The sequence below is a fragment of the Salmo salar genome, chromosome 21 (genome assembly GCF_965601325.2).
Source record: "Salmo salar chromosome 21, fSalSal1, whole genome shotgun sequence".
Lineage (NCBI taxonomy): Eukaryota > Metazoa > Chordata > Actinopteri > Salmoniformes > Salmonidae > Salmo > Salmo salar.
The window spans coordinates 23,720,112-23,743,647 of NC_138311.1; the positions used below are offsets into that span (position 1 = coordinate 23,720,112).

Sequence of the window (23,536 nt, forward strand, 5' to 3'; positions counted from 1 at the left end):
TTTACGAGCGCCCAACACCCATTGAATATGGCCGGTGTCAGATAACATCGGGAAAAAGGGTAATTAAATTGTTTCCAGCAGCACAGTTACAGTCACCAACGCTCTGGTTAACATGAAAACTGCCTTACCACCTCTGCTAGGCCGAGTAAAATGGTCAGAGTGGTCTCATTTGTGTCTGGAAGTAGCTAGCCAACGTTAGCTTGGGTGCTTGACTGCCATTGTAAGGCCAGAACGCTCAAATCAACCCTACTCCTCGGCTCGAACGTCCAGTATGCGCTCCGAGAGCGAAACGGTCTGAATTTACAAACTGACAACACTCTGAATTTATGAGCGTCACGTTTTTCATTTTTCATGGAATAGAAACACCATAATATTAATCAAATGAATTAAGCAAGTACCAGTCAAAAGTTTGGACACACCTACTCATTCCAGGATTTTTCGTTATTTTTTATATTTTCTACATTGTAGAATAATAGTGTAGACATCACAACTATGAAATAACACCGGTCTCCTGCGTGCCCTGCATTCTGTAGTACAGACATGGCCTGCTCTCCCTTTTATGTAAGAAATTAGGAAGTTTCCCATGTTTACTACAGTATGTATTGTAGACTGCACAGTAGCCTAATAAACAAATAAACACATTTTGTTAATGATATAATGAGGAACCACTGTAGCATTCTCTCTCTCTCTCTCTGTCTCTCTCTCTCTCTCATTCATGCATGCATCCTGTGTTACTATGGGCATAGAACACATCCTATCTTACTGTGGACAAAGACTTTAAATCTTCTTATCATCTTTGGTAATACCAGTGCTACACACTCCACCTTAATGAATAATAAAGTGGAGGGCACCCTATAGTGGCTTCATACAGAGGTTGTTGTGCTCGTCCCTGTCCATGCTAGACCTGCCTGAACTTGGGATTTTGCTATTCAGCACTTTGAGTGTCTACTTGTTGTAGTCTGTCATTTGCATTGTCTGGTGTAACAAGTCTTTATAAATCCATTCATATGAGTATATGACAAATCGATGCTTTGGTTTTTACTGAGGGCCAACCAAGGCCCAATGTTGCAATATGTACAGTTTACCAGTAGTATAAAAACAATGCCATTTTCATTACATTGTTCAATTTATTCATTTTTTCATGTTATTTATTCAATATAGTTTCTAATGTCTCAAAATGTCTCTGTTACAGGCAATATATGAAACATTGAAACAGGCAAAAAGCTGTTACAAAACCACTCAACAACCATCCAGTAGCCTATTCACAATGAATAGTAATATTTCATGTTTTGTCATCACAGTCCCACATATTTTATTTTAGCATAGCGTGCCTTCATGGCTTTTCTAAGTGAGATTGGGTATTGTCTTTGTTGTTTTCCACCAGCATGTCATGACCAAGTAATATCACTGTGGTGTCTGTATGGTCCTCTCATTGTCTGTGCAGTCCTTTAACATGACATATACCCTGCAAAGGCTGTCATCTGACTGGATGCTAATGCTTCCTTTATGATATAAAACTCTAATAGTTAATGCCCCAATTCCATGGAGTCGTGTTCATGCTCTCCCGGACTGTCCCTCTTCAAGTTGTTCTTGGCACAAAATGGCTTATGCTGGCTGGTCCTGATACCAGAAGGAGGATGGACTTTGCTGCTATTTTGTGGCCCAACAAAGTCCAAAACTGACCTCGGATCAGTGTCTAGTGACAACTTCATCTTATTTATATCTGATGGAGGGAGGGCTGGACAGTTATTTTTCTTCTCAGATTACTGATGAAACTAACGGTTGGCTGCTCCTCAAGGCTCCTCCCACAATCCACACTGGAGGCACTCCCACTGCCACCCGAGTCACTCAGTCGGAACATGTTATTGACCAATCGGAGTGTCTCTTTCCTCACGGACTCCGACAACAGGAAGTACATCACGGGGTCTAGGCAACTGTTGAGGGCAGAGAGTAGCAACGCCACTTCGTTGGCTTGGTCTACCACTCCCCTCCAGAAGCAGGAAGTTTCCCTGATCTGGGAGACGACGTAGAACACCCGGACCATGTGATAGGGGACGAAGCAGATGGTAAACAGAAAGAGGACGAAGAAGGACTTCCTGGCAGTACGGTTGTAGCGGGTCGCGTTGGGGAGGTCCGGTTTATCTCTCGACGCCCTCAGCAGCTTGAGTGCAATTTTCCCATAAGACACCACAAGGCAGACAAACACAAACCAGAACACAGCAACCAGGAAGAGGTTGAAATAGGCCTTCCCCTGTGCATGCTTTCGTTGCTTATACTGGAAACACCTGGGGGATTGGGAGAAAATAAAATTACTATTAGTGTAATTGTTCAAAATGTTGGACCCTACTCAAATAAAGCATATCAACAAAGTTCTCCTTGAAAAATAAAACCCACTTGTTCGACTCCTCGTTGCCCTCGGAGAGGAGGATCATGGGTATGACGGCGGTGAGGGCCAGGATCCAGATGGTCCCACAGACGGTGGAGCTCCATCTGGTGGCCTGGAGGCGATACTGCCCCCCGGCGCTACGCTGGATCTTCAGATAGCGATCCACACTGATCAACCCTAATAAGGTGATACTGATATACATGTTCATATAAAAGAGGTTTCCCACGACCTTACAGAGGGTGGGGCCCATGTCCCAGTGGTTCCCTTTACTGTGGTAGAGGACTCTGAATGGGAGACAGATGACCAGTAGCAGGTCAGCTAACGCTATGTTGATGAGGAACACTCGGACAGAGTTCTTCTTGGAGTGGACGTATAGAAAGACCCAGAGAGCCAGTATGTTGCCGGCCAGGCCCAAGACGAAGAGGACAGAGTAGAGGACTGCTAGAGGGATCTGGAGGGAGCTGTCGTCAAGTTGACAGTGTTCCCTGGGGTCAGGGGTTGTGGCTGTCAAGAGGTTCTTGAAGGTAGTCTCCGTGGCGATGTGTGAGTGGGAGGACTTGGGAAAGGGAAAGAATGTGACGTTGGCAGGGAAGTTGGTTGTCATAGCATCGGTTTCCCTCTTCAATCCTTAGTCCTGCATAAGGGAGAAAGTCAGGGAAAATAACGTTTCATCCAGAAACTTTGTCTACTTCCTCAAATCATAAACTATCAAAATAAAGAAAGTCAGACAGCTCATGTTTTTTTTTATCTACTTCCTTAAATCAACCAAAAGTGTTTCTTGGTTCTTCCAGAATGTTCTCTTGGGAAAGTTATTCGCTCTAATTAGTTCTGGTCTGTTTTGATGGCAGGAGGCCAAGCTGGATGATTTAGGTCCAGATCAGCACCTAATCCACTAATAATTAATTATACTGTACATTACTCAGGTCCTGTACAAATCTCTGGCCAGCTGATTGACCACCTGACAAACAACGACAGACTACACTACCTGGCCTACAGTATAGAGGCACATGCGGGGAATAACATAGATTTTCCTTTACTTCTCAAATTATCTCAGTGATACTTTTCTCCTTTGCAAAATACTTCAGAGACCTGCCAGTTAAACCATGATTGGAAATGTTGCGGGTGGTATTTTGTAATTCCATCACTCTGGGCTCTATCCAGTATATGGAAATAATTTGCTCTTTGCACTGTGAGAATATGAATTTGAATTTACATAATCAATGCGTTCGGTTTGAAACAAAAATGGCAACACAAGAATTCACAATACAATCACTCACAGCACATAAAAAGGATTTTGCCTTACCCTTAATCTGGAAACAGCTTTTCATTGAATACACACTGTACTCACCCTGTGAATTGTGACCATTGGAGATGTTGTTTCTCTTCACTCTTTGTGAATGTGCTTGTGTGGCAAAAGAGAATGAAAACTCTCCTTTTTTCTTTCTTTCTCTCTCTCTCTCTTTCATTCTCTTTCTCTCTCAGATTTGTAGTTCTGTTTTTAGCATAAATTGTATTTTCTTAATCCAGTCTGTTTTGCTCCAGCTTTTCTCCCCGTTTCATAGAAAGTTGGAGCTGCCATAAATCGATGCCTGTAGATGAAGGTTCCAGGTCTCTAGGTTTTCAGTATCTGCCTTTCTACGACTTCAACTATTCTCTGGAGAGCTGTGACTAACAGGTCGTAAAAGCCTCAGAATCTCTCTCCCCTCTTCCTCTCTCACTTTCTCTCTCTTTCCTCTCCTTCTCTGCATTCCCTTCAGCTGCGATCTACTCTCGAAAGCTGTGAAATTCCAAAGTACAGAATCTGAGTCTTATTAACTGAGAAAACTTAAAGGAAAAGGGGGGGGGGGTGACTACACAGAGAACGAGAGACAGGGCAGAGCGCGCGCACACTTTTGCTCACACACCACACACACACACACACACACACACACACACACACACACACACACACACACACACACACACACACACACACACACACACACACACACACACACACAGGGCAGGGCCCAGCCCACTGCTGATTACACATGCTAGAGCAACCGCTAGGACCGCAGAGCATAGACCGCCTATGTATACAGGGAACCCTGCTTTAACACAATTTATAAAATGTATACACTGATTATATAGCATACCTGAAGTATACATGTTACTTATACAGGACAGCGGTAGACCCACGTATAGGCTTTCTCATTTTTATTAGGTTGTCAACAAAAAAAAATCTGTAGGCACTATGGTTCAAGCTTCAACCCAGTTTTAATTTACCACTCAGGAGAACTATCTTTGGCCTAACCCTTGGCCCAACCCAGCATTTTGGGTAAAACTGAAAACTAGTAATAGATGGAGGCAAAAGTAACTTCAGAATGTGTTCAGAATGAGACAGGAACTTGTCTTTTAAAGAGAAAAATGCAAGAGTCTGGTGGTGGTGGTGGCGTCATGTACAATTCTTGTTAACAGATTTACACATGTATGTGTCAGCGATTCATTGGAGCAAGTCTTCAAACTGTCTTTGATGTGTAGGTTTCTGTAATGATGTTTTCATGGCTGTAGCCCTACCCAGACCATAGTAAATTAGACACACACATACACTATATACACATACACTATATATACAAAAGTATGTGGACACCCCTAATTTGAGAAGTAGAGGGAAATCTTTTATTCCCCCCATGTTGCTGGCAGGTGTATAAAATCGATCACATAGCCATGCAATCTCCATAGACAAACATTGGCAGTAGAATGGCCTTACCAAAGAGCTCAGTGACTCAACAATGGCACTGTTATAGGATGTCACTTTTCCAACAAGTCAGTTTGTCAAATTTTTGCCCTGCTAGAGCTGTCCCGGTCAACCGTAAATTCTGTTATTGTCATGTGGAAACGTCTAGGAGCAACAACAGCTCAGCCGCGAAGTGGTAGACCACACAAACTCACAGAAAGGGACCACTGAGCGCTGAAGAACGTAGCGTGTAAAAATCATCTGTCCTTGGTTGCAACACTCACTGAGTTCCAAACTGCCTCTGGAAGCAAGAAGAACTGCGTCAATAAATGGTTTCCATAGCCGAGCAGCCTCACACAAGCCTAAGATCACCATGAGCAATGCCAAGCGTCGGCTGGAGTGGTGTAAAGCTCGCCGCCATTGGAGCAGTGGAAACGCGCTCTCTGGAGTGATGAATCACGCTTCACCATCTGGCAGTCCGACGGACGAATCTGGGTTTGGTGGATGCCAGGAGAACGCTACCTGCCCCAATGCATAGTGCGAACTGTAAAGTTAGGTGGAGGTGGAATAATGGTTGGGGCCTGGGCCTTAGTTCCAGTGAAGGGAAATCTTAATGCTACAGCATACAATGACATTCTAGACGATTCTGTGCTTGCAACTTTGTGGCAACAGTTTGGGGAAGACCCTTTCCTGTTTCTGCATGACAATGCCCCTGTGCACAAAGCAAGGCCGATAAAGACATTTTCGAGATCGGTGTGGAAGAACTTGACTGGCCTGCACAGAGCTCTGAGCTCAACCCCATCGAACACCTTTGGGATGAATTGGAACACCGACTGCAAGCCAGGCCTAATCGCCCAACATCAGTGCCCGACCTCACTAATGCTTGTGGCTGAATGGAAGCAAGTCCCCACGGCAATGTTCCAACGTCTAGTGGAAAGCCTTCCCAGAAGAGTGGAAGCTGTTATAGCAGCAAAGGGGGGACCAACTCTATATTAATGTCCATGATTTTGGAAAGAGATGTTCGACGAGCAGTTGTCCACATACTTTTGGTCATGTAGTGTACATACTCAAAGGATTTAGTTAGTTAGATAGACACACACACACACACACACACACACACACACACCACAGAACAGCACAGGAGTCAGTCTGTCAGACACAGGGTGGAGGGATAATGGATTTACCAGGGTGTTTTGCAGTGTTTATGATTATGTTGTTGTTTTAATATGCTCATATTAAAAGAGCCTATTTTATTGGAAGTAAAATGTTAACCCTACAGATACACTTGCAGATTCCGCTTACAGCTTGACAAGAGCTGACAGAATTCTTAGCAAGTCCTATACCTAGATCCTATACAGCTTCTCATTCACTCACACTTTTTTCTTTGCTTCCCGATGTACAATATTATGTCTGACTTTCCACTGTAGTGGGGTACTTCTGGGTTTTAGGCTGGGTGTGAGGGTGTGTCTCGTATTTAGATTATATTTTATTGGTGGGTGTCTCCTTTAATGGTTTAAAATAGAACATACTACAAGCAATTATAAGAACAAACACATTCTTCAACAATGAGGTCCTTCATTAACAACTTGAACTGCCCTAGAGGCGCCAGAGCCTCTGCAGATCATTCCATATACGGAGTGCAAAAAAAATCTGATTTCCCTAATTCTGTAGTGGTCAACGGGACCTCCTAGAGTTAGCCATCACTGTGATCAGGTCTGGTGGCTCGTATGTCTGTAATTTAAGGTAAAGTAAAATATGGCGGAAGTTTGCACAATTGGGCTTTATAAACAAAAAGAGAGCAGTGCATGATCTACGAGACTTAAGCGAGGGCCAGCCTATTTTCTGATACAGAATGCAATGATGTGTACTGAACCTATTGCCCATAATAAAGCGTAGATCACTATGATAAGCCATTGGATGCAGTTTAAATATTATACTAGTTATTTAATCAAAAATGTAATATATTGTTCTCTCTCTTCCTTTCTTTCCATTTGTCCTCCAGCCCCACTGTGTCCTCCTGGCGTCTAAAGAGAACAGCGCTCCAGTGAAGCTGGGAGGGTTCGGCGTGGCCATCCAACTGGGCGAGTCAGGACTGGTGGCTGGAGGTACACAACACACTGCATGCTGGGAATGTCCCTGTGCATCACTCAGATGTTTGAAGATCTGAATTGGGACTGGCTGTCAGGCCCCGTCCAATATCCACACTGGAATACCACATGGAATGAAGCAGAATGTACTCGCCATGCATTCTAAATGGTAACCTACTATGGATATTGGAAAAGAGGCTATATCGAGTTTATGTTCCAATATCTACACTAGCATACCATTTAGAATGCATGGCCAGTACATTCTGCTTCATTCCATGTGGTATGCTAGTGTGGCTATTGGAGCGTAGCCGCTCTCTTCTCACTTTGCTCTCTCACACAGGAAGGATACAACTTTTATCAATGTACTGTAGTCGGTACTTGTAACTAGTACCTGCAATCAGCTTGTTTCTGCTATTCATACATTCAAATAGTTAATTAATAATACAATCAAATAATTGGGAAAGATTGGCACCATTTCATTGGACAGACTTAGATTTCTGGGGTCAACTATCCCCTTAAAGCGCAACTGAAGGCCATAAACAACTGATCTGATATGCTGTTTTCTATGTGGCATCGTTATTAGTCAGAAACATTTATTCTAGTGTCAAAATTTACTACAGTGTAAATAGGTTCATTTTGTTCATAAAGTCAGTTTTTCCCTCACAAAACTGTCTTTTGTAAGTGAGTTTGTCATGACTTGATGGTTTGGTTTTGATTTCGACAATGCTCTCTTACCCACTAACATATGATACACAGCGGCAGTTGTTGTGCTCTATCCAATCCTACCGCAGAACACGCAGACAGTGAGACAAACCTGCCCATCAGCGCAGAGGATCACACTTTGTTTACATAGGACAACAGGTCTCACATTTTTTTGACATTTGACATTTTAGTCATTTAGCAGACGCTCTTATCCAGAGCGGCTTACAGTAGTTGAGAAATACTGCACCAACACCTTAGCTATATGTAAAATTGCATGGCTAAAACCTCTGCGAAAAAGTTCAAATGAATTACAGATTTCTTAAATTAGATTCATTCTGAATATTTTGTGGAAATAATACTGGCTTTGTTCCTATGGTGTCTCATGGGGGACAAATATCAGTAACTGCCACATTGAACCACACCAAGACTTAAATCAAGTTGTTCTTAATGAGCAACAGAGAAACACATGCGTAATCAGTGTGTTCAGTCGCTCCAAGGGTAATGCCACATGTAGGGTACCAGATGTATGAATGAATTGTTAGGTTAACATTTCATTTGAATGAGTGTTTTCACAGCAGACAAGATAAACCAACAAACTATGCTCCCCAGTGCTATCCATTCACCCTGAATCAGGGAGGAATAGATATTTATCTTCATCCCTGATGCATTGTAATGCATTACTCATGTTTTTGACACTTCAGCTATCAGCTTTCTTCACACATTGGTTTGACCCAATAATCAAATTTCCTCTTACTAACAAATCAAATTGTATTTGTCACATGAGCCAAGTACAACAGGTGTAGACCTTACAGTGAAATGCTTACTTACAAGCCCTTAACCAACAATGCTGACACGTGTGTTTTAACAGGGCGTTGAAACTACACACCTGTGTACATGGTCTGACCTTAGAATAGGAATAAGACCTGACTGTGTCTGGTCAACGCCTCATGTTAGCACACACAAAAAAATTGTCAAAGACTCCAGCCACCCAAGACTGTTCACCATGTTCCCGTCCAGCAGGCAGTACCTGTGCATCAAGGCTCAGTCCAACAGACTCCTAAACAACTTCTATCCCCTGGCCATAAGGCTGTTAAATGGCTAACAACTTCTGCTCTCCCTCTCCCACAGACTATCCACACTGACTCTATGCCCATCCACAGGCCTCTACCCACTCACTGCCACTCTTACTCACACGCACACACACCTACTCACATACACACACCCTCACTCACAGACTCATTACTAATTACCACATGCTTACACCCAGTGGTGTAAAGTACTTAAGTAAAAATACTTTAAAGAACTACTTAAGTCGTTTTTTGGGGGTATCTGTACTTTACTTTTTATACTTTTACTTCACTACATTCCTAAAGAAAATAATGTACTTTTTACTCCATACATTCTCCCTGACGCCCAAAAGTACTCGTTACATTCTGAATGCTTTAGCAGGACAGGACAACGGTACAATTCACACACAAAATTGTACAATTCACACACTTGTCAAGAGAACGTCCTTGGTCATCCGTACTGCCTCTGATCTGGCAGACTCACTAAACACAATTGCTCGGATTGTAGATTAAGTTTAACTTTTGAAGTGTGCCCCTGACTATCCATAAATTAAAAAAAACAAGAAAACTGTGCCGTCTGGGTTGCTTAAAAGGATCGGACCCTTTTTTTCAATTTTCACCTAAAATAACATACCCAAATCCAACTGCCTGTAGCTCAGGACCTAATGCAAGGATATGCATATTCTTGATACCATTTGAAAGGAAACACTTTTAGGTTTGTGTAAATGTGAAATGAATGTAGGAGAATAGGGTAGTCTAGTGGCAGGGTAGCCTAGTGGTTAGAGCATTGGGCTAGTAACCAAAAGGTTACAAGTTTGAATCCCCGAGCTGACAAGGTACAAATCTGTCGTTCTGCCCCTGAACAAGGCAGTTAACCCACTGTTCCTAGGCCGTCATTGAAAATAAGAATTTGTTCTTAACTGACTTGCCTAGTTAAATAAAGGTTAAAAAAAATAACACATTAGAGCTGGTAAAAGATAGATAATACAAAGAAAAAAATATTATTTTTATTATCATCTTTGAAATGCAAGAGAAAGGCCACAAAGTAAACTCAGCAAAAAAATAAACGTCCTCTCACTGTCAACTGCGTTTATTTTCAGCAAACTTAACATGTGTAAATATTTGTATAAACATAAGATTCAACAACTGAGACATAAACTGAACAAGTTCCACAGACATGTGACTAACAGAAATGGAATAATATGTCCCTGAACAAAGGGGGGTCAAAATCAAAAGTAACAGTCAGTATCTGATGTGGCCACCAGCTGCATTAAGTACTGCAGTGCATCTCCTCCTCATGGACTTGCCAGTTCTTAATGAGATTTTACCCCACTCTTCCACCAAGGCACGTGCAAGTTCCCGGACATTTCTGGGGGGAATGGCCCTAGCCCTCACCCTCCGATCCAACAGGTCCCAGACGTGCTCAATGGGATTGAGATCCGGACTCTTCGCTGGCCATGGCAGAACACTGACATTCCTGTCTTGCAGGAAATCACGCACAAAATGAGCAGTATGGCTGGTGGCATTGTCATGCTGGAGGGTCATGTCAGGATGAGCCTGCAGTAAGGGTACCACATGAGGGAGGAGGATGTCTTCCCTGTAACGCACAACATTGAGACTGCCTGCAATGACAACAAGCTCAGTCCGATGATGCTGTGATACACCGCCCCAGACCATGACGTACCCTCCACCTCCAAATCGATCCCGCTCTAGAGTACAGGCCTCGGGGTAACGCTCATTCCTTCGACGATAAACGCGAATCCGACCATCACTTCTGGTGAGACAAAACCACGACTCGTCAGTGAAGAGCACTTTTTGCCAGTCCTGTCTGATCCAGCGATGGTGGGTTTGTGCCCATAGGCGACGTTGTTGCTGGTGATGTCTGTTGAGGACCTGCCTTACAACAGGCCTACAAGCCCTCAGTCCAGCCTCTCTCAGCCTATTGTGTACAGTCTGAGCACTGATAGAGGGATTGTGCGTTCCTGGTGTAACTCGGGCAGTTGTTGTTGTCATCCTGTACCTGTCCCGCAGGTGTGAGGTTCGGATGTACCGATCCTGTGCAGGTGTTGTTACACGTAGGTCTTCCACTGCGAGGACGATCAGCTGTCCGTCCTGTCTCCCTGTAACGCTGTCTTAGGCATCTCATAGTACGGACATGGCAAATGTATTGCCCTGGCCACAATTTTTTGCCCATGCCTCCTTGCAGCATGCCTAAGGCACGTTCACGCAGATGAGCAGGGACCCTGGGCATCTTTCTTTTGGTGTTTTTCAGAGTCAGTAGAAAGGCCTCTTTTAGTGTCCTAAGTTTTCATAACTGTGAACTTAATTGCCTATCGTCTGTAAGCTGTTAGTTCTTAACGACCGTTCCACAGGTGCATGTTCATTCATTGTTTATGGTTCATTGAACAAGCATGGGAAACAGTGTTTAAACCCTTTACAATGATCTGTGAAGTTATTTCGATTTTTACGAATTATCTTTGAAAGACAGGGTCCTGAAAAAGGGACGTTTCTATTTTTGCTGAGTTTATTATTGCCGTTTAGACGCAATTAGCAGTGTATGTGCAACGTTTTAGACTGATCCAATGAATCATTGCATTTCTGCTCAAAATGTTGTATCAAGTCTTCCCAAATGTGCCGAATTGGTTTATTGATACATTATCAAGTTCATAACTGTGCACTCTCCTCAAACAATAGCATGGTATTCTTTCACTGTAATAGCTACTGTAAATTGGAGAGTGCAGTTTAACAAGAATTTACGCTTTCTGCCCATATCAGATATGTCTATGTCCTGGGAAATGTTCTTGTTACTTACAACCTCATGCTAATCACATTTGCGAACATTAGCTCAACTGTCCCGTAGAGGAAGGAATTTGAAATTATTTATACTTTTACTTTAGATACTTAAGTATCAAAAGTAAATGTGATCACTAAAATCTATTTAAGTAGATTTAAAACCAAATAGTTTTAGACTTTTACTCAAGTAGTATTTTACTGGGTGACTTTCACTTTTACTTGAGTCATTTTCTTTTAAGGTATCTTTACTTTTACTCTATTACAATTGAGTACTTTTTCCACCACTGCTTACACCACACGCACACAACCCCTTACACCTACACTGCTGCTAAAATGATTATTGATTAGATGTATTACTACCATTTTGCTGCTGGTAATTGATTATTGATTGCCATTACAATTGTTCCTATCTATTTATCCTGCTCCTGGTCACTATTATTCCTGTTTACATGTATATATTAGTATCTACTGTATCTACCTCGACTACTCCAGTGTCCTTGCACATTTGGTACTGGTACTCACCCTGTATATAGCTTACACTGTCTATATGTTTTCTTTCTTTCTTATCTCCTTTTTTTTGGGGGGGGGGGGGGGGGGGTTGCAAGTAAAGCATTTCACTGTACTTCAAATCAAACTTTATTTGCCACATGCGCCGAATACAACAAGTGTAGACTTTACCGTGAAATGCTTACTTATAAGCCCTTAACCAACAGTGCAGTTCAAGAATAAAATATTTACCAAGTAGGCTAAAATAAAAAGTAATAATAAAAAGTAACACATTAAGAATAACGAGGCTATATACAGGGGGCACCGGTATCGAGTCAGTGTGCAGGGCAGGGGTACAGGCTAGTTGAGGTAATCTGTACATGTAGGTGGGGGCGAAGTGACTGCATAGGTAACAAACAAACAGTGAGTAGCAGCAGTGTACAGGGGGGTCAATGTAAATTGTCCGGTAGCGATTTGTATGAATTGTTCAGCAGTCTAGTGGCTTGGGGGTAGAAGCTGTTGAGGAGCCTTTTGATCCTAGACTTGGCGCTCCGGTACTGCTTGCCATGCGGCAGCAGAGAAAACAGTCTATAACTTCGGTGACTGGAGTCTGACAATTTTATGGCCTTTCCTCTGACACCGCCTATTATATAGGTCTTGGATGGCAGGAAGCTTGGGCCGTTTGCATTACCCTCTGTAGCGCCATACGGTCAGATGCAGAGCAGTTGCCATACCAGGCGGTAATGCAACCGGTCAGGACGCTCTTGATGGTGCAGCTGTAGAACCTTTTGAGGATCTGGGGGCCCATGCCAATTTTTTTCAGTCTCCTGAGGGGGAAAAGGTTTTGTTGTGCCCTCTTAACAACTGTCTTGGTATGTTTGGACCATGATAGTTCGTTGGTGATGTGGACACCAAGGAACCTGAAACTTAACTTAATGATGGTGTTGGCGTTGTGTTTGGCCACGCAGTCGTGGGTGAACAGGGAATACAGGAGGGGACTAAGTACACACCCCTGAGGAGCCCCAGTGTTAAGGATCAGCGTGGCAGACATGTTGTTGCCTACTCTTACCACCTGGGGGTGGCCCGTCAGGAAGTCCAGGATCCAGTTGCAGAGGGCGGTGTTTAGACCCAGAGTCCTTAGCTTAGTGATGAGCTTCATGGGCACTATGGTGTTGAACGCTGAGCTGTAGTCGATGAACAGCATTCTCACATAGGTGTACATTTTGTCCAGGTGAGAAAGGGCGGTGTGGAGTGCGATTGAGATTGCGTCATCTGTGGATCTGTTGGGGCGGTATGCGAATTGGAGTGGGTCTTGGGTGTCCGGGAGGATGCTGTTGATGTGAGCCATGACCAGCCTTTCAAAGCACTTCATGGCTACCGACGTGAGTGCCACGGGGTGGTAATCATTTAGGCAGGTTACCTTCACTTTCTTGGGCACAGGGCTATGGTGGTCTGCTTGAAACATGTAGGTATTACAGACTCGGTCAGGGAGAGGTTGAAAATGTAAGTGAAGCCCATTGACAGTTGGTCCGTGCATGCTTTGAGTACACGTCCTGGTAATCCATCTGGCCCAGTGGCTTTGTGAATGTTGACCTGTTTAAAGGTCTTGTTCACATCAGCTACCAAGAGCGTTATCACATAGTCATCCAGAACAGCTAGTGCTCTCGTGCATGCTTCAGTGTTTCTTGCCTCGAAGCGAGCATAAAAGGCATTTAGCTCGTTTGGTAGGCTCGCGTCACTGGCCAGCTCGTGTCTGGGTTTCCCTTTGTAGTCCGTAATAGTTTTCAAGCCCTGCCACATCCGACAAACGTCAGAGTCAGTGTAGTTTCAATCTCAATCCTATATTGATGCTTTGCTTGTTTGATGGTTCATCTGAGGGCATAGCGGGATTTCTTATTAGCGTCCGGATTAGTCTCCAGTTCCTTGAAAATGGCAGCTCTAGCCTTTAGCTCGATGAGGATGTTGCCTGTAATCCATGGCTTCTGGTTGGGATATGTATGTACAGTCACTGTGGGGACAACGTCATCGATGCACTTATTGATGAAGCTGATGACTGAGGTGGTGTGTTCCTCAATGCCATTGGATGAATCCCGGGAACATATTCCAGTCTGTGCTAGCAAAACAGTCCTGTAGTGTAGCATCCGCGCCATCTGACCACTTCCGTATTGACCGAGTCACTGATACTTCCTGCTTTAGTTTTTGCTTGTAAGCAGGAATCAGGAGGATAAAATTGTGGTCAAATTGGCCAAATGGAGGGAGGGAGAGAGCTTTGTATGCATCTCTGTGTGTGGAGTAAAGGCGGGCTAGGATTTTTTCCCCCTGCTTGCACATGTGACTTGCTGGTAAATTTTGGTAAAACTGATTTAAGTTTGCCTGCATTAAAGTTCCCGGCCACAAGTAGCGCAACTTCTGGGTGAGCATTTTCTTCTTTGCTTATGGCCTTATAGAGTTGGTTGAGAGCGGTCTTAGTGCCAGCTTTGCTTTGTGGTAGTAAATAGACAGCTACGAATAATACAGATGAGAACTCTCTTGGTAGATAGTGTGGTCGACAGCTTATCATAAGGTACTCTACCTCAGGCGAGTAATACCTCGAGACTTCTTTAATATATCGCGCACCAGCAGTTATTGACAAAAAGACACACACCCCCACCCCTCGTCTTAACAGAGGTAGCGTCTCTGTTCTGCCGGTGCATGGAAAATCCCACCAGCTCTACAGTCATGGCCAAAAGTTTCGAGAATGACACAAATATTAATTTTCACAAAGTCTGCTGCCTCAGTTTGTATGATGGCAATTTATATATACTCCAGAATGTTATGAAGAGTGATCAGATGAATTGCAATGAATTGCAAAGTCCTTCTTTGCCATGCAAATGAACTGAATCCCCAAAAAACATTTCCACTGCATTTCAGCCCTTCCACAAAAGGACCAACTGACATCATGTCAGTGATTCTCTCGTTAACACAGGTGTGAGTGTTGACGAGGACAAGGCTGGAGATCACTCTGTCATGTTGATTGAGTTCGAATAACAGACTGGAAGCTTCAAAAGGAGGGTGGTGCTTGGAATCATTGTTCTTCCTCTGTCAACCATGGTTACCTGCAAGGGAACACGTGCCATCATTGCTTTGCACAAAAAGGGCTTCACAGGCAAGGATATTGCTGCCAGTATGATTGCACCTAAATCAACCATTTATCGGATCATCAAAAACTTCAAGGAGAGCGGTTCAATTGTTGTGAAGAAGGCTTCAGGGCACCCAAGAAAGTCCAGCAAGCGCCAGGACCGTCTCCTAAAGTTGATTCAGCTGCAGGATCGGGGCAACACCAGTACAGAGCTTGCTCAGGAATGGCAGCAGGCAGGTGTGAGTACATCTGCACGCACAGTGAGGCGAAGACTTTTGGAGGATGGCCTGGTGTCAAGAAGGGCAGCAAAGAAGCCACTTCTCTCCAGGAAAAACATCATGGACAGACTGATATTCTGCAAAGGGTACAGGGATTGGACTGCTGAGGACTGGGGTAAAGTCAATTTCTCTGATGAATCCCCTTTCCGATTGTTTGGGGCATCTGGAAAAAAAGCTTTTCCGGAGAAGACAAGGTGAGCGCTACCATCAGTCCTGTGTCATGCCAACAGTAAAGCATCCTGAGACCATAAAGAATGGTACCAACACATCCTCAACACTTCTCCCAACCATCCAGGAACAGTTTGGTGACAAACAATGCCTTTTCCAGCATGATGGAGCACCTTGCCATAAGGCAAAAGTGATAACTAAGTGGCTCGGGGAACAAAACATCGATATTTAGTGTCCATGGCCAGGAAACTCCCCAGACCTTAATCCCATTGAGAACTTGTGGTCAATCTCAAGAGGCAGGTGGACAAATAAAACCCCACAAATTCTGACAAACTCCAAGCATTGATTATGCAAGAATGGGCTGCCATCAGCCAGGACGTGGCCCAGAAGTTAATTGACAGCATGCCAGGGCGGATTGCAGAGGTCTTGAAAAAGAAGGGTCAACACTGCAAATATTCACTCTTTGCATCAACTTCATGTAATTGTCAATAAAAACCTTTGACACTTATGAAATGCTTGTAATTATACTTCAGTATTCTATAGTAACATCTGTCAAAAATATCTAAAGACACTGAAGCAGCAAACTTTGTGAAAATGTATATTTGTGTCATTCTCAAAACTTTTGGCCACGACTGTATATTGTCCGTTTCTTTATTCAGCCACGTCTCGATGAAACATAAGATGTTTCAGTTTTTTAATGTTCTGTTGGTAGTATAGTCTTAATAGTAGGTCATCAATTTTATTTTCTAACGATTACATGTTAGCAAGAAGAATGAAAGTCATTGGGAGTTTACTCGCTCGCTTACGGATTCTCAGGAGTTCCTGCTCTGCGTCCCCTTTTCCAGCGTCTTTTATTCACGCAGAAGGTGTGGATCTGGGCCTGTTCCACTGAAAACAGGATATCCTTCTCATCGGACTCATTAAAGGAAAAAGTTTCTTCCAGTCCGCGGTGAGTAATTGCTTTTCTGTCTAGAGTTAATTTTCGGTCATAAGAGACGGTAGCAGCAACATTATGTACACAATAAGTAAAAAAATAAGTTACACAAAACACACAAAAAATTACAAATTGCACAATTGGTTGGGAGAATGTAAAATGTCAGCCATGTTCTTCGGCGTCATCTTCAGGTGTGCATGTGACATATAACTTCAAACTTGAAAACACACACTCAAAAGCGTAGTAAAGAGTTGTAGTAGAATGTGAATATCAATGATGTTCCGGTTTCTTTGGTAGTTTGTGACTTCTGAAGCCAGAAGAAAGACCACTTCTTCTTTCATATTCAGTAGAAGTGACATTCTGTTCAGAAAAAATAAGAAGTGATATCCTGTGTGTGAGCATGTGTGTGCGTATTCATGTGTCCACACTTGTGACTTACTTGACTTAAAGTGGAACTGCACCCGCTGATTTAGCCTCATTTTTTTGTTGGCTTCCTCCTCAAGAAATGGGGGCGGCCAGCAAGAAATCCTTGCCACCACCAAGACACACCCATCTGTCAGAACCTTGCCCGCAGCTGTTTCCCCCCACTCAATCACAGAAAACACCACACGCACACAAACCTCCTGCCAGTTGAGTTCAGTAACTACTGACAGATGTATGGTGAGATGCCAGAAGAAGTTTTGAATAGGTCAGTAGCCTACAGAGTAATATGAGAAGAATGCAATTGCTGAATTTAGATTTTCTAAACTAAGTGTTTTGATAACTTCCTGACCAGTTTAGGTGATCATTTTGTGATGTTCCGGGGACATCCTAGCAAATAATTGTTGTTTGCAGGTCTTTTGCTGCCACAATGTCTGTGGTTAAGTCAGGTGGAGGCTTGTTTGGGATTTCCTCAAAGTGTTATCTCCAGCATTCCATTTCTTGGGATTTTTTTGTCAGAGGGTTTCCCGTTTATCTCTAATGGGATGGCTTCGGCTCCTGTTCTTCCCAGCCAGCTGTCCGGTGATCTTGTACAGCTCCTTGGAATTGTGTTGCTTTGGCTGCTGCCTCCACCTCGCTAGCAAGCTGTTCCTTGTGTGCTTTCTTTTCCCTCTTTCTGACCACCTTGTTTCTATGTTGGTATTCCTGCTGCAGACTTCCTCTCTTGGTGTCATCCATTTCCCAGTTGAGTTTGAATTTTGTCTCCCTCCTTGCCTCTATTTCTTTCCAGGTGTCATCTGTCACTTGTCTCTAAAAGCGTCTGCTAAATGACTAAAATGTACCTGTGATTGTCTTTTCTCCAAACTTCCCTGTGGCCTTGTACTTCTTCAGCAGTTCTTGTGATGGCATTCTTGCATCTTGACCACTTGTCATCTATGTTTTCTCTCAATACTCAAAATACTTGAGATACGCCAGGAATGGGGAATACTGTATCTGGCTATTTTGTAGTTTTCTCGTCTCAAATCGCCCCTGCGTCCTACTGCCAACCTTCCTCTTTACTGCTAACTTCATCCTGAATTCTCCTATCAGGGGGTGATGGTCTGAGTCAATGTTGGCCCCTCTTTTAACTGACATCCAGAAGCACACTCCTCCATTTCCTGGTTATTGTTATGTGATCAATCTGGTTTTCTGTGGGCCAGGCATACCCATGTGGCTTTGTGGGTGGGTTTGTGTGGGAAGAGCCTACCTCCAATTGTTCTTTAAAAGTAATTTCCTCACCATCTTAAATTAGCATGCCCCTTTCAAAAAGTGTATAACTAAGAACAGATATAGCCCTTGATTCACTCCAGACCTGACTGCCCTCGACCCGCACAAAAACACCCTGTGGCGTACTGCACTAGCATCGAATAGTCCCCGCGATATGCAACTTTTCAGGGAAGTCAAGAACCAATACACACAGTCAGTTAGGAAAGCAAAGGCTAGCTTTTTCAAACAGAAATGTGCATCCTGTTGCTCTAACTCCAAAACTCTGTGTTGGTTTTTGTTGCACTGCTTTGCTTTATCTTGGCCAGGTCGCAGTTGTAAATGAGAACTTGTTCTCAACTGGCCTACCTGGTTAAATAAAGGTGAAATAAAATTGTGCTTCTCCAGTTGTCGTTTTATTTTCCAATCTTGGCATTCATGTCTACCAGTACAATTTAGATCACAGTCTCTCTTGGGTACTTTTTGAATAACTGCTTGTAGCTGTTGATAGAAGGCATCTTTTTCTCTTTTAAGTCAGCTGAGTTGGTTGGAGCATAGCACAGAGGAAGAGGACAGTTTCACTTGTGGTGGTTGTCATTTCCCCAAAGGTGTTCCATCTGCTTTCAGACTTCAACAATGCTCAGGTTGTATCTTCTCATCTCTCTAGCTAGTTGTGACAGCTTTCCTGTGTGGTAAAATGTACTGACATTCCAGCATCCAATTCTCATTCCTGACTTGAGCTATAGAAGACTCTTCTTCCCCTGGACTTTCAGTTGAGTTTGGGCCAGGGGATTCATGGGCACCTTCTAGAGTAGTCTGTTCGGCTAAGGTTTTAGTGATGTTGTGTTTCCATAGTTTTGCTTTCTGAAATTGTTTTTGAACAACTGAATGGGTGACTAGGAATTTTCAAACTACCAGATATTTGGTAACTTTCAAGGATTTTATGCAATCTATCACAAGACGGGTACTTCAGATTTTCACAGGTGTCTGTAATTATCTCTGACCCTCTGTGGCCTTTTCACATGTAAAATATAATAAGTAATTAAATAAGATTATACAAAAAATGACCAGTTACAATAGATTTCCATAGATTTTCTGTTAATTACCAAAATAACCAAAGATTCCGGTAACTGGTAAATTACCAGTAGCTTCGCAACCCTTCCCAGGCAGCTGTGCCCACTGTTATCTGCAGTGGCCGTAGATAATTTTCCTTTGTAAGGCTCCATGATCAATAGGCGGACTGCGCTTCGTCTGACCCCTCGCCCTAGACCTGTCCCGTTTTGGTTAGACTTGCTGGGAGTTACCTCCCACCGGCATAGCTCTGAGGGGTCGTTGAGGTACATAAGCCCCCTCACCACGACAAGGTGACAGTCCCAGAGGAGGGCCACTCGTCCACACGTGTGTATGACTGAATGTGTGTCTACCCTTTGTCTCTTCCCTACAGGTCGTGTAGGAACACCCCACTTCATGGCCCCAGAGGTGGTGAAGAGGGAGCCTTATGGTAAGCCAGTAGATGTGTGGGGTTGTGGCGTCATCCTCTTCATCCTGCTCTCTGGCTGCCTGCCCTTCTACGGCACAAAGGAACGCCTGTTTGAAGCCATCTGCAGAGGCAAATACAAGGTAGTAGTTGATTTACAAAACGCCACCACACAATGATGTGTACAATAATAACTCCAGTCTGTGCCTATGGTATTAGTAGCCTTACCCCACCTGAAAATGTGTGTGTGCTTTTCTCTCTCCGTGTGCGTGTGTCTCTGCAGTTAAACCCCAGGCAATGGGGCCATATCTCAGAGAGCGCTAAGGACCTGGTGAGACGGATGCTCATGCTGGACCCTGCAGAGAGAATCACTGTCTACGAGGCACTCAACCACCCCTGGCTCAAGGTCACACACACACACACACACACACACACACACACACACACACACACACACACACACACACACACACACACACACACACACACACACACTGTCTGCCTCAACCTCCACTGGATCACAGCATACTGTAAATGATGGTGCATTATGTGAACATTTTGTGTGTGTGTGGGGGGGGGGGGGGGGGTGATATTGGCTGTATTTCGAATGGTACTGTAATTCCATCCCACAGAATACAGTACCGTATTTTTACAGTGGCAAAAATGTTTTGACCCCGAGTGGATGCATAGTATTGTTGTGTCTGGCTCATTAACATATTTTGAGGTGTGCCTTGTAAGAGGCTGTATCTGTTGCACCCATTCGTGAAAGGGCTGTACAAATTTAACTGGAATGTTGTATTATGGGAGCATTGATGTTTTTACAGTAAATTCACAGGTATTGTACTGTGCCATTACACAGTACTTGCTTTGGTACTGTAATATGGAATACAGTCACTTGCCAATGAGTAAGTTACGGTCAAATTCACCGCAACCCCTTTACAGTGTACAAACACACACACACACAGTCTTGTACAGCTAACCTTGTGGGGACACACAATTCAGTCCCATTCAAAATCCTAACCCTAACCTGTACTCTTACCCTAACCCCTAACCCTAGATCCTAACCCTAAAACTAACCCTAGCTCCTAACCCTAACCCGTAAAGTAATTCTAACACTAATTCTAACCTTGACCCTAAACCTCCTAGAAATAGCATGTTGACCTCGTGGGGACTAACAAAATGTCCCCAGTTGGTGAAATTATTGTTAGTTTACTATTCTTGTGGGGACTTCTGGTCCCCACAAGAATAGTTAAACATGTCCACATACACACATTGTCTTCTTGGGATACTGAAAGGCTAGTAAAGTGAGATTGTGATTGTGTTGATCAGGAGAGAGACCGTTACGCCTACAAGATCCACCTGCTAGAGACGGTGGAACAGCTGAGGAAGTTCAACTCCAGGAGAAAGCTCAAGGTAAGCTCCCCAAATTCTACTCTCCTTTTCTGGTTGGAATGACAATAGGAGTGTTGATGTTTTAAAAACATTTGGTTCTGACATGGAAGAAAGTTTAACTGTCTGTCTGTCTCAGGGAGCCGTACTGGCAGCAGTCTCCAGCCACAAGTTTAACTCCTTCTACGGAGATCCACCAGAGGAAATGCCTGACTTCTCTGAAGACCCCACATCCTCAGGTAGGAGGAACATACACACATGCTGTCAAGTGTCTGTGTGCAGCGGGTAGGACGGAGTCAGGCGCAGGACACAGAACTGAGTAAAAACGTACTTTACTCGAAATAAATCACAAACTAATTCCATACAGGGAAAACAATCCAGCTCGACACAAAAGAGCGACCACTTAACAAAGAACAAACACGCACAAAACCATGTGGGAACCAGAGGGTTAAATAGGGAATAAATTATAACGTAATGGAAACCAGGTGTGTACAATCAAGACAAAACAAATAGAAAAAGAAACGTAGATCGGTGGCGGCTAGAAAGCCGGTGACGTCGACAGCCGAACACCGCCTGAACAAGGAGGGGCACCAACTTCGGCGGAAGTCGTGACACACACACACACACACACACACACACACACACACACACACACACACACATTTGCACGAGCGCACACACAATTATTTACAACTCTGGGTTCCTGTTCCCCGGGCAACAATGATGTCGATGAAGGCAGTCGCCCACACCGCTCTGATTCTGGGTTAAATGCGGAAGACACATTTCAGTTGAATGCATTCAGTTGTACAACTGACTAGGTATCCCCCTTTGTCTTATGTCTTTTTCAAGGTGTTGTTTTCACAAAGAAAGTATCTTCTCTAGTGCTGTAAACTCTTACAGCGGCTTCTGAAACGTCATCCTGGAGACCGACTGTACTGGGCTTGCAGGCTTTTGTTCCAGCCCAACACTTGATTAAACATTATCTGTAAAACATGGACTCTACTGAAGACATACACACCGAGTTGAGAATTTCTCTAACCTCTGAAACAGTACTGCTGTTCTCTTTGTTGGACTAACAAGTCAATTCAGCACCTCTGAAATCTTTGGATGGGCTGCACTGTTTTCAGAGAATGTTTCAGCCACAATTCTAGTTATTCTTTACCATTGCTGTGTCCATGTAGTCCCCATATAATTCTGATAACTTAGTCAGTTTGTCTAAACTTAAACTCTGTGTTTGTGTTAATGCTGCCTTCCTGATAGGACTACTTGCAGCAGAAAGTAGGTATCCCTCCTCTAGGTATATACTGCTCTGTGTGTGTGTTCTGTATCTGTCTGTGTTGTCCCTAGTTCTCTAGCAATCACCTCTTACACACCTAGATCCTGCCTGCGTGTGCTTTGTGATTGTCCATTTGTTGTTTTGTCTTGCATTATTTGTCCCTTTTTCTCCATTTCCTGTTCAATGTATTCTCTTTTATTGTACTGTTGCGTTGCCTACATAACTGCCTTACTGATGATGGATTGTCTGTTTTGACGGTGTGTGTGTGTGTGTGTGTGTGTGTGTGTGTGTGTGTGTGTGTGTGTGTGTGTGTATACAGGGGCTGTGTCTCAGGTGCTGGACAGTCTGGAGGAGATCCATGCGTTGACAGACTGCAGTGAGAAAGATATGGACTTCCTACACAGCGTCTTCCAAGACGAGCATCTACACACACTACTAGACGTGAGTAGACACACACACACACACACACACACACACAGGATGAGACCAACACATCGGCAGACATGCTGCTAGTCAGGCCACTAAAATGTAAGTCAGACAAATGTGGTGTTTCTGTCATTAGATGACGATCGGCACCAGCTGTCATTGAGTCATCTTTAACCTCCTCTCTCTGACTGACTCATGGCGGAGGGGAGTTTAGCTGCAGGTCAGACACTCAGAAACTTGAACAGCTGACTCCCATGGCTCTGCCTCTGACAGTTAGGCTACTGCTGCATCCCAATGCTCTTAACTCCATTTGTCTGTAGGTCCTAGCTGACTACATTAACTGCTCATTTCCTTTAGCTAGCTATCTGTAGACACCTTCCCTCGTTGACATGAAAATAAGTGGATTTAGGTGGGAGAAAGATTGTGCAAACTCCATATAGTTTATCAGAGGGTTATGTGGAGTTACAAACATATTGTCATGTTGTTCTTACAGAAAGAGAAGTGGAAGATGGATAGTTTAGTCTCGCTCTCCATTTCTCTCTCTCTCTCGCTATTTCTCTCACTCTCTCTC

The 23,536-nt window shown here is 43.7% G+C and overlaps 2 protein-coding genes across 18 annotated transcripts in view; one reads left to right on the plus strand and one right to left on the minus strand.

Annotated features, from left to right (window-relative positions):
• The window catches only part of LOC106581943 (peripheral plasma membrane protein CASK), a 212,771-nt gene that overhangs the window by 152,599 nt on the left and 36,636 nt on the right, over nucleotides 1-23,536 (plus strand). For 5 of the 16 annotated variants that reach the window (XM_014164474.3, XM_014164482.3, XM_014164479.3 and 2 more), the window contains exons 6-12: nucleotides 7,105-7,207; nucleotides 19,842-20,020; nucleotides 20,158-20,280; nucleotides 21,204-21,287; nucleotides 21,403-21,502; nucleotides 22,524-22,541; nucleotides 22,859-22,980. In XM_014164474.3, the coding sequence (XP_014019949.1) occupies nucleotides 7,105-7,207; nucleotides 19,842-20,020; nucleotides 20,158-20,280; nucleotides 21,204-21,287; nucleotides 21,403-21,502; nucleotides 22,524-22,541; nucleotides 22,859-22,980 (729 nt within the window). Of the gene's footprint in view, nucleotides 1-7,104; nucleotides 7,208-17,347; nucleotides 17,424-19,841; nucleotides 20,021-20,157; nucleotides 20,281-21,203; nucleotides 21,288-21,402; nucleotides 21,503-22,523; nucleotides 22,542-22,858; nucleotides 22,981-23,536 lie in introns of those variants that run through there. The other 11 variants (XM_014164475.3, XM_014164480.3, XM_014164483.3 and 8 more) reach the window with 4 other exon arrangements.
• On the minus strand, nucleotides 1,108-18,297 carry gpr34b (G protein-coupled receptor 34b). 2 transcript variants are annotated; one of them, XM_014164494.3, is made up of 3 exons: nucleotides 17,175-18,297; nucleotides 2,395-3,020; nucleotides 1,108-2,285 (listed from the first exon to the last, which is right to left on the minus strand). In XM_014164494.3, exons 2-3 carry the CDS (start codon nucleotides 2,988-2,990, stop codon nucleotides 1,718-1,720), a joined length of 1,164 nt encoding a protein of 387 aa, XP_014019969.1. In that variant the 5' UTR covers nucleotides 2,991-3,020; nucleotides 17,175-18,297; the 3' UTR covers nucleotides 1,108-1,717. The 2 variants fall into 2 exon arrangements, with proteins under 2 accessions (XP_014019969.1, XP_014019968.1); XM_014164493.3 differs by lacking the exon at nucleotides 17,175-18,297 and adding an exon at nucleotides 3,735-4,236.

What these genes read in the sequence shown, in the direction of transcription:
- gpr34b (XM_014164494.3), bottom strand. Translation starts at nt 2,990, where the DNA reads ATGACAACCAACTTCCCTGCCAACGTCACATTCTTTCCCTTTCCCAAG. An exon ending in GGCAACGAGGAGTCGAACAA is followed by an intron (nt 2,286 to 2,394) that starts GTGGGTTTTATT and finishes CCAATCCCCCAG; the next exon opens with GTGTTTCCAGTATAAGCAAC.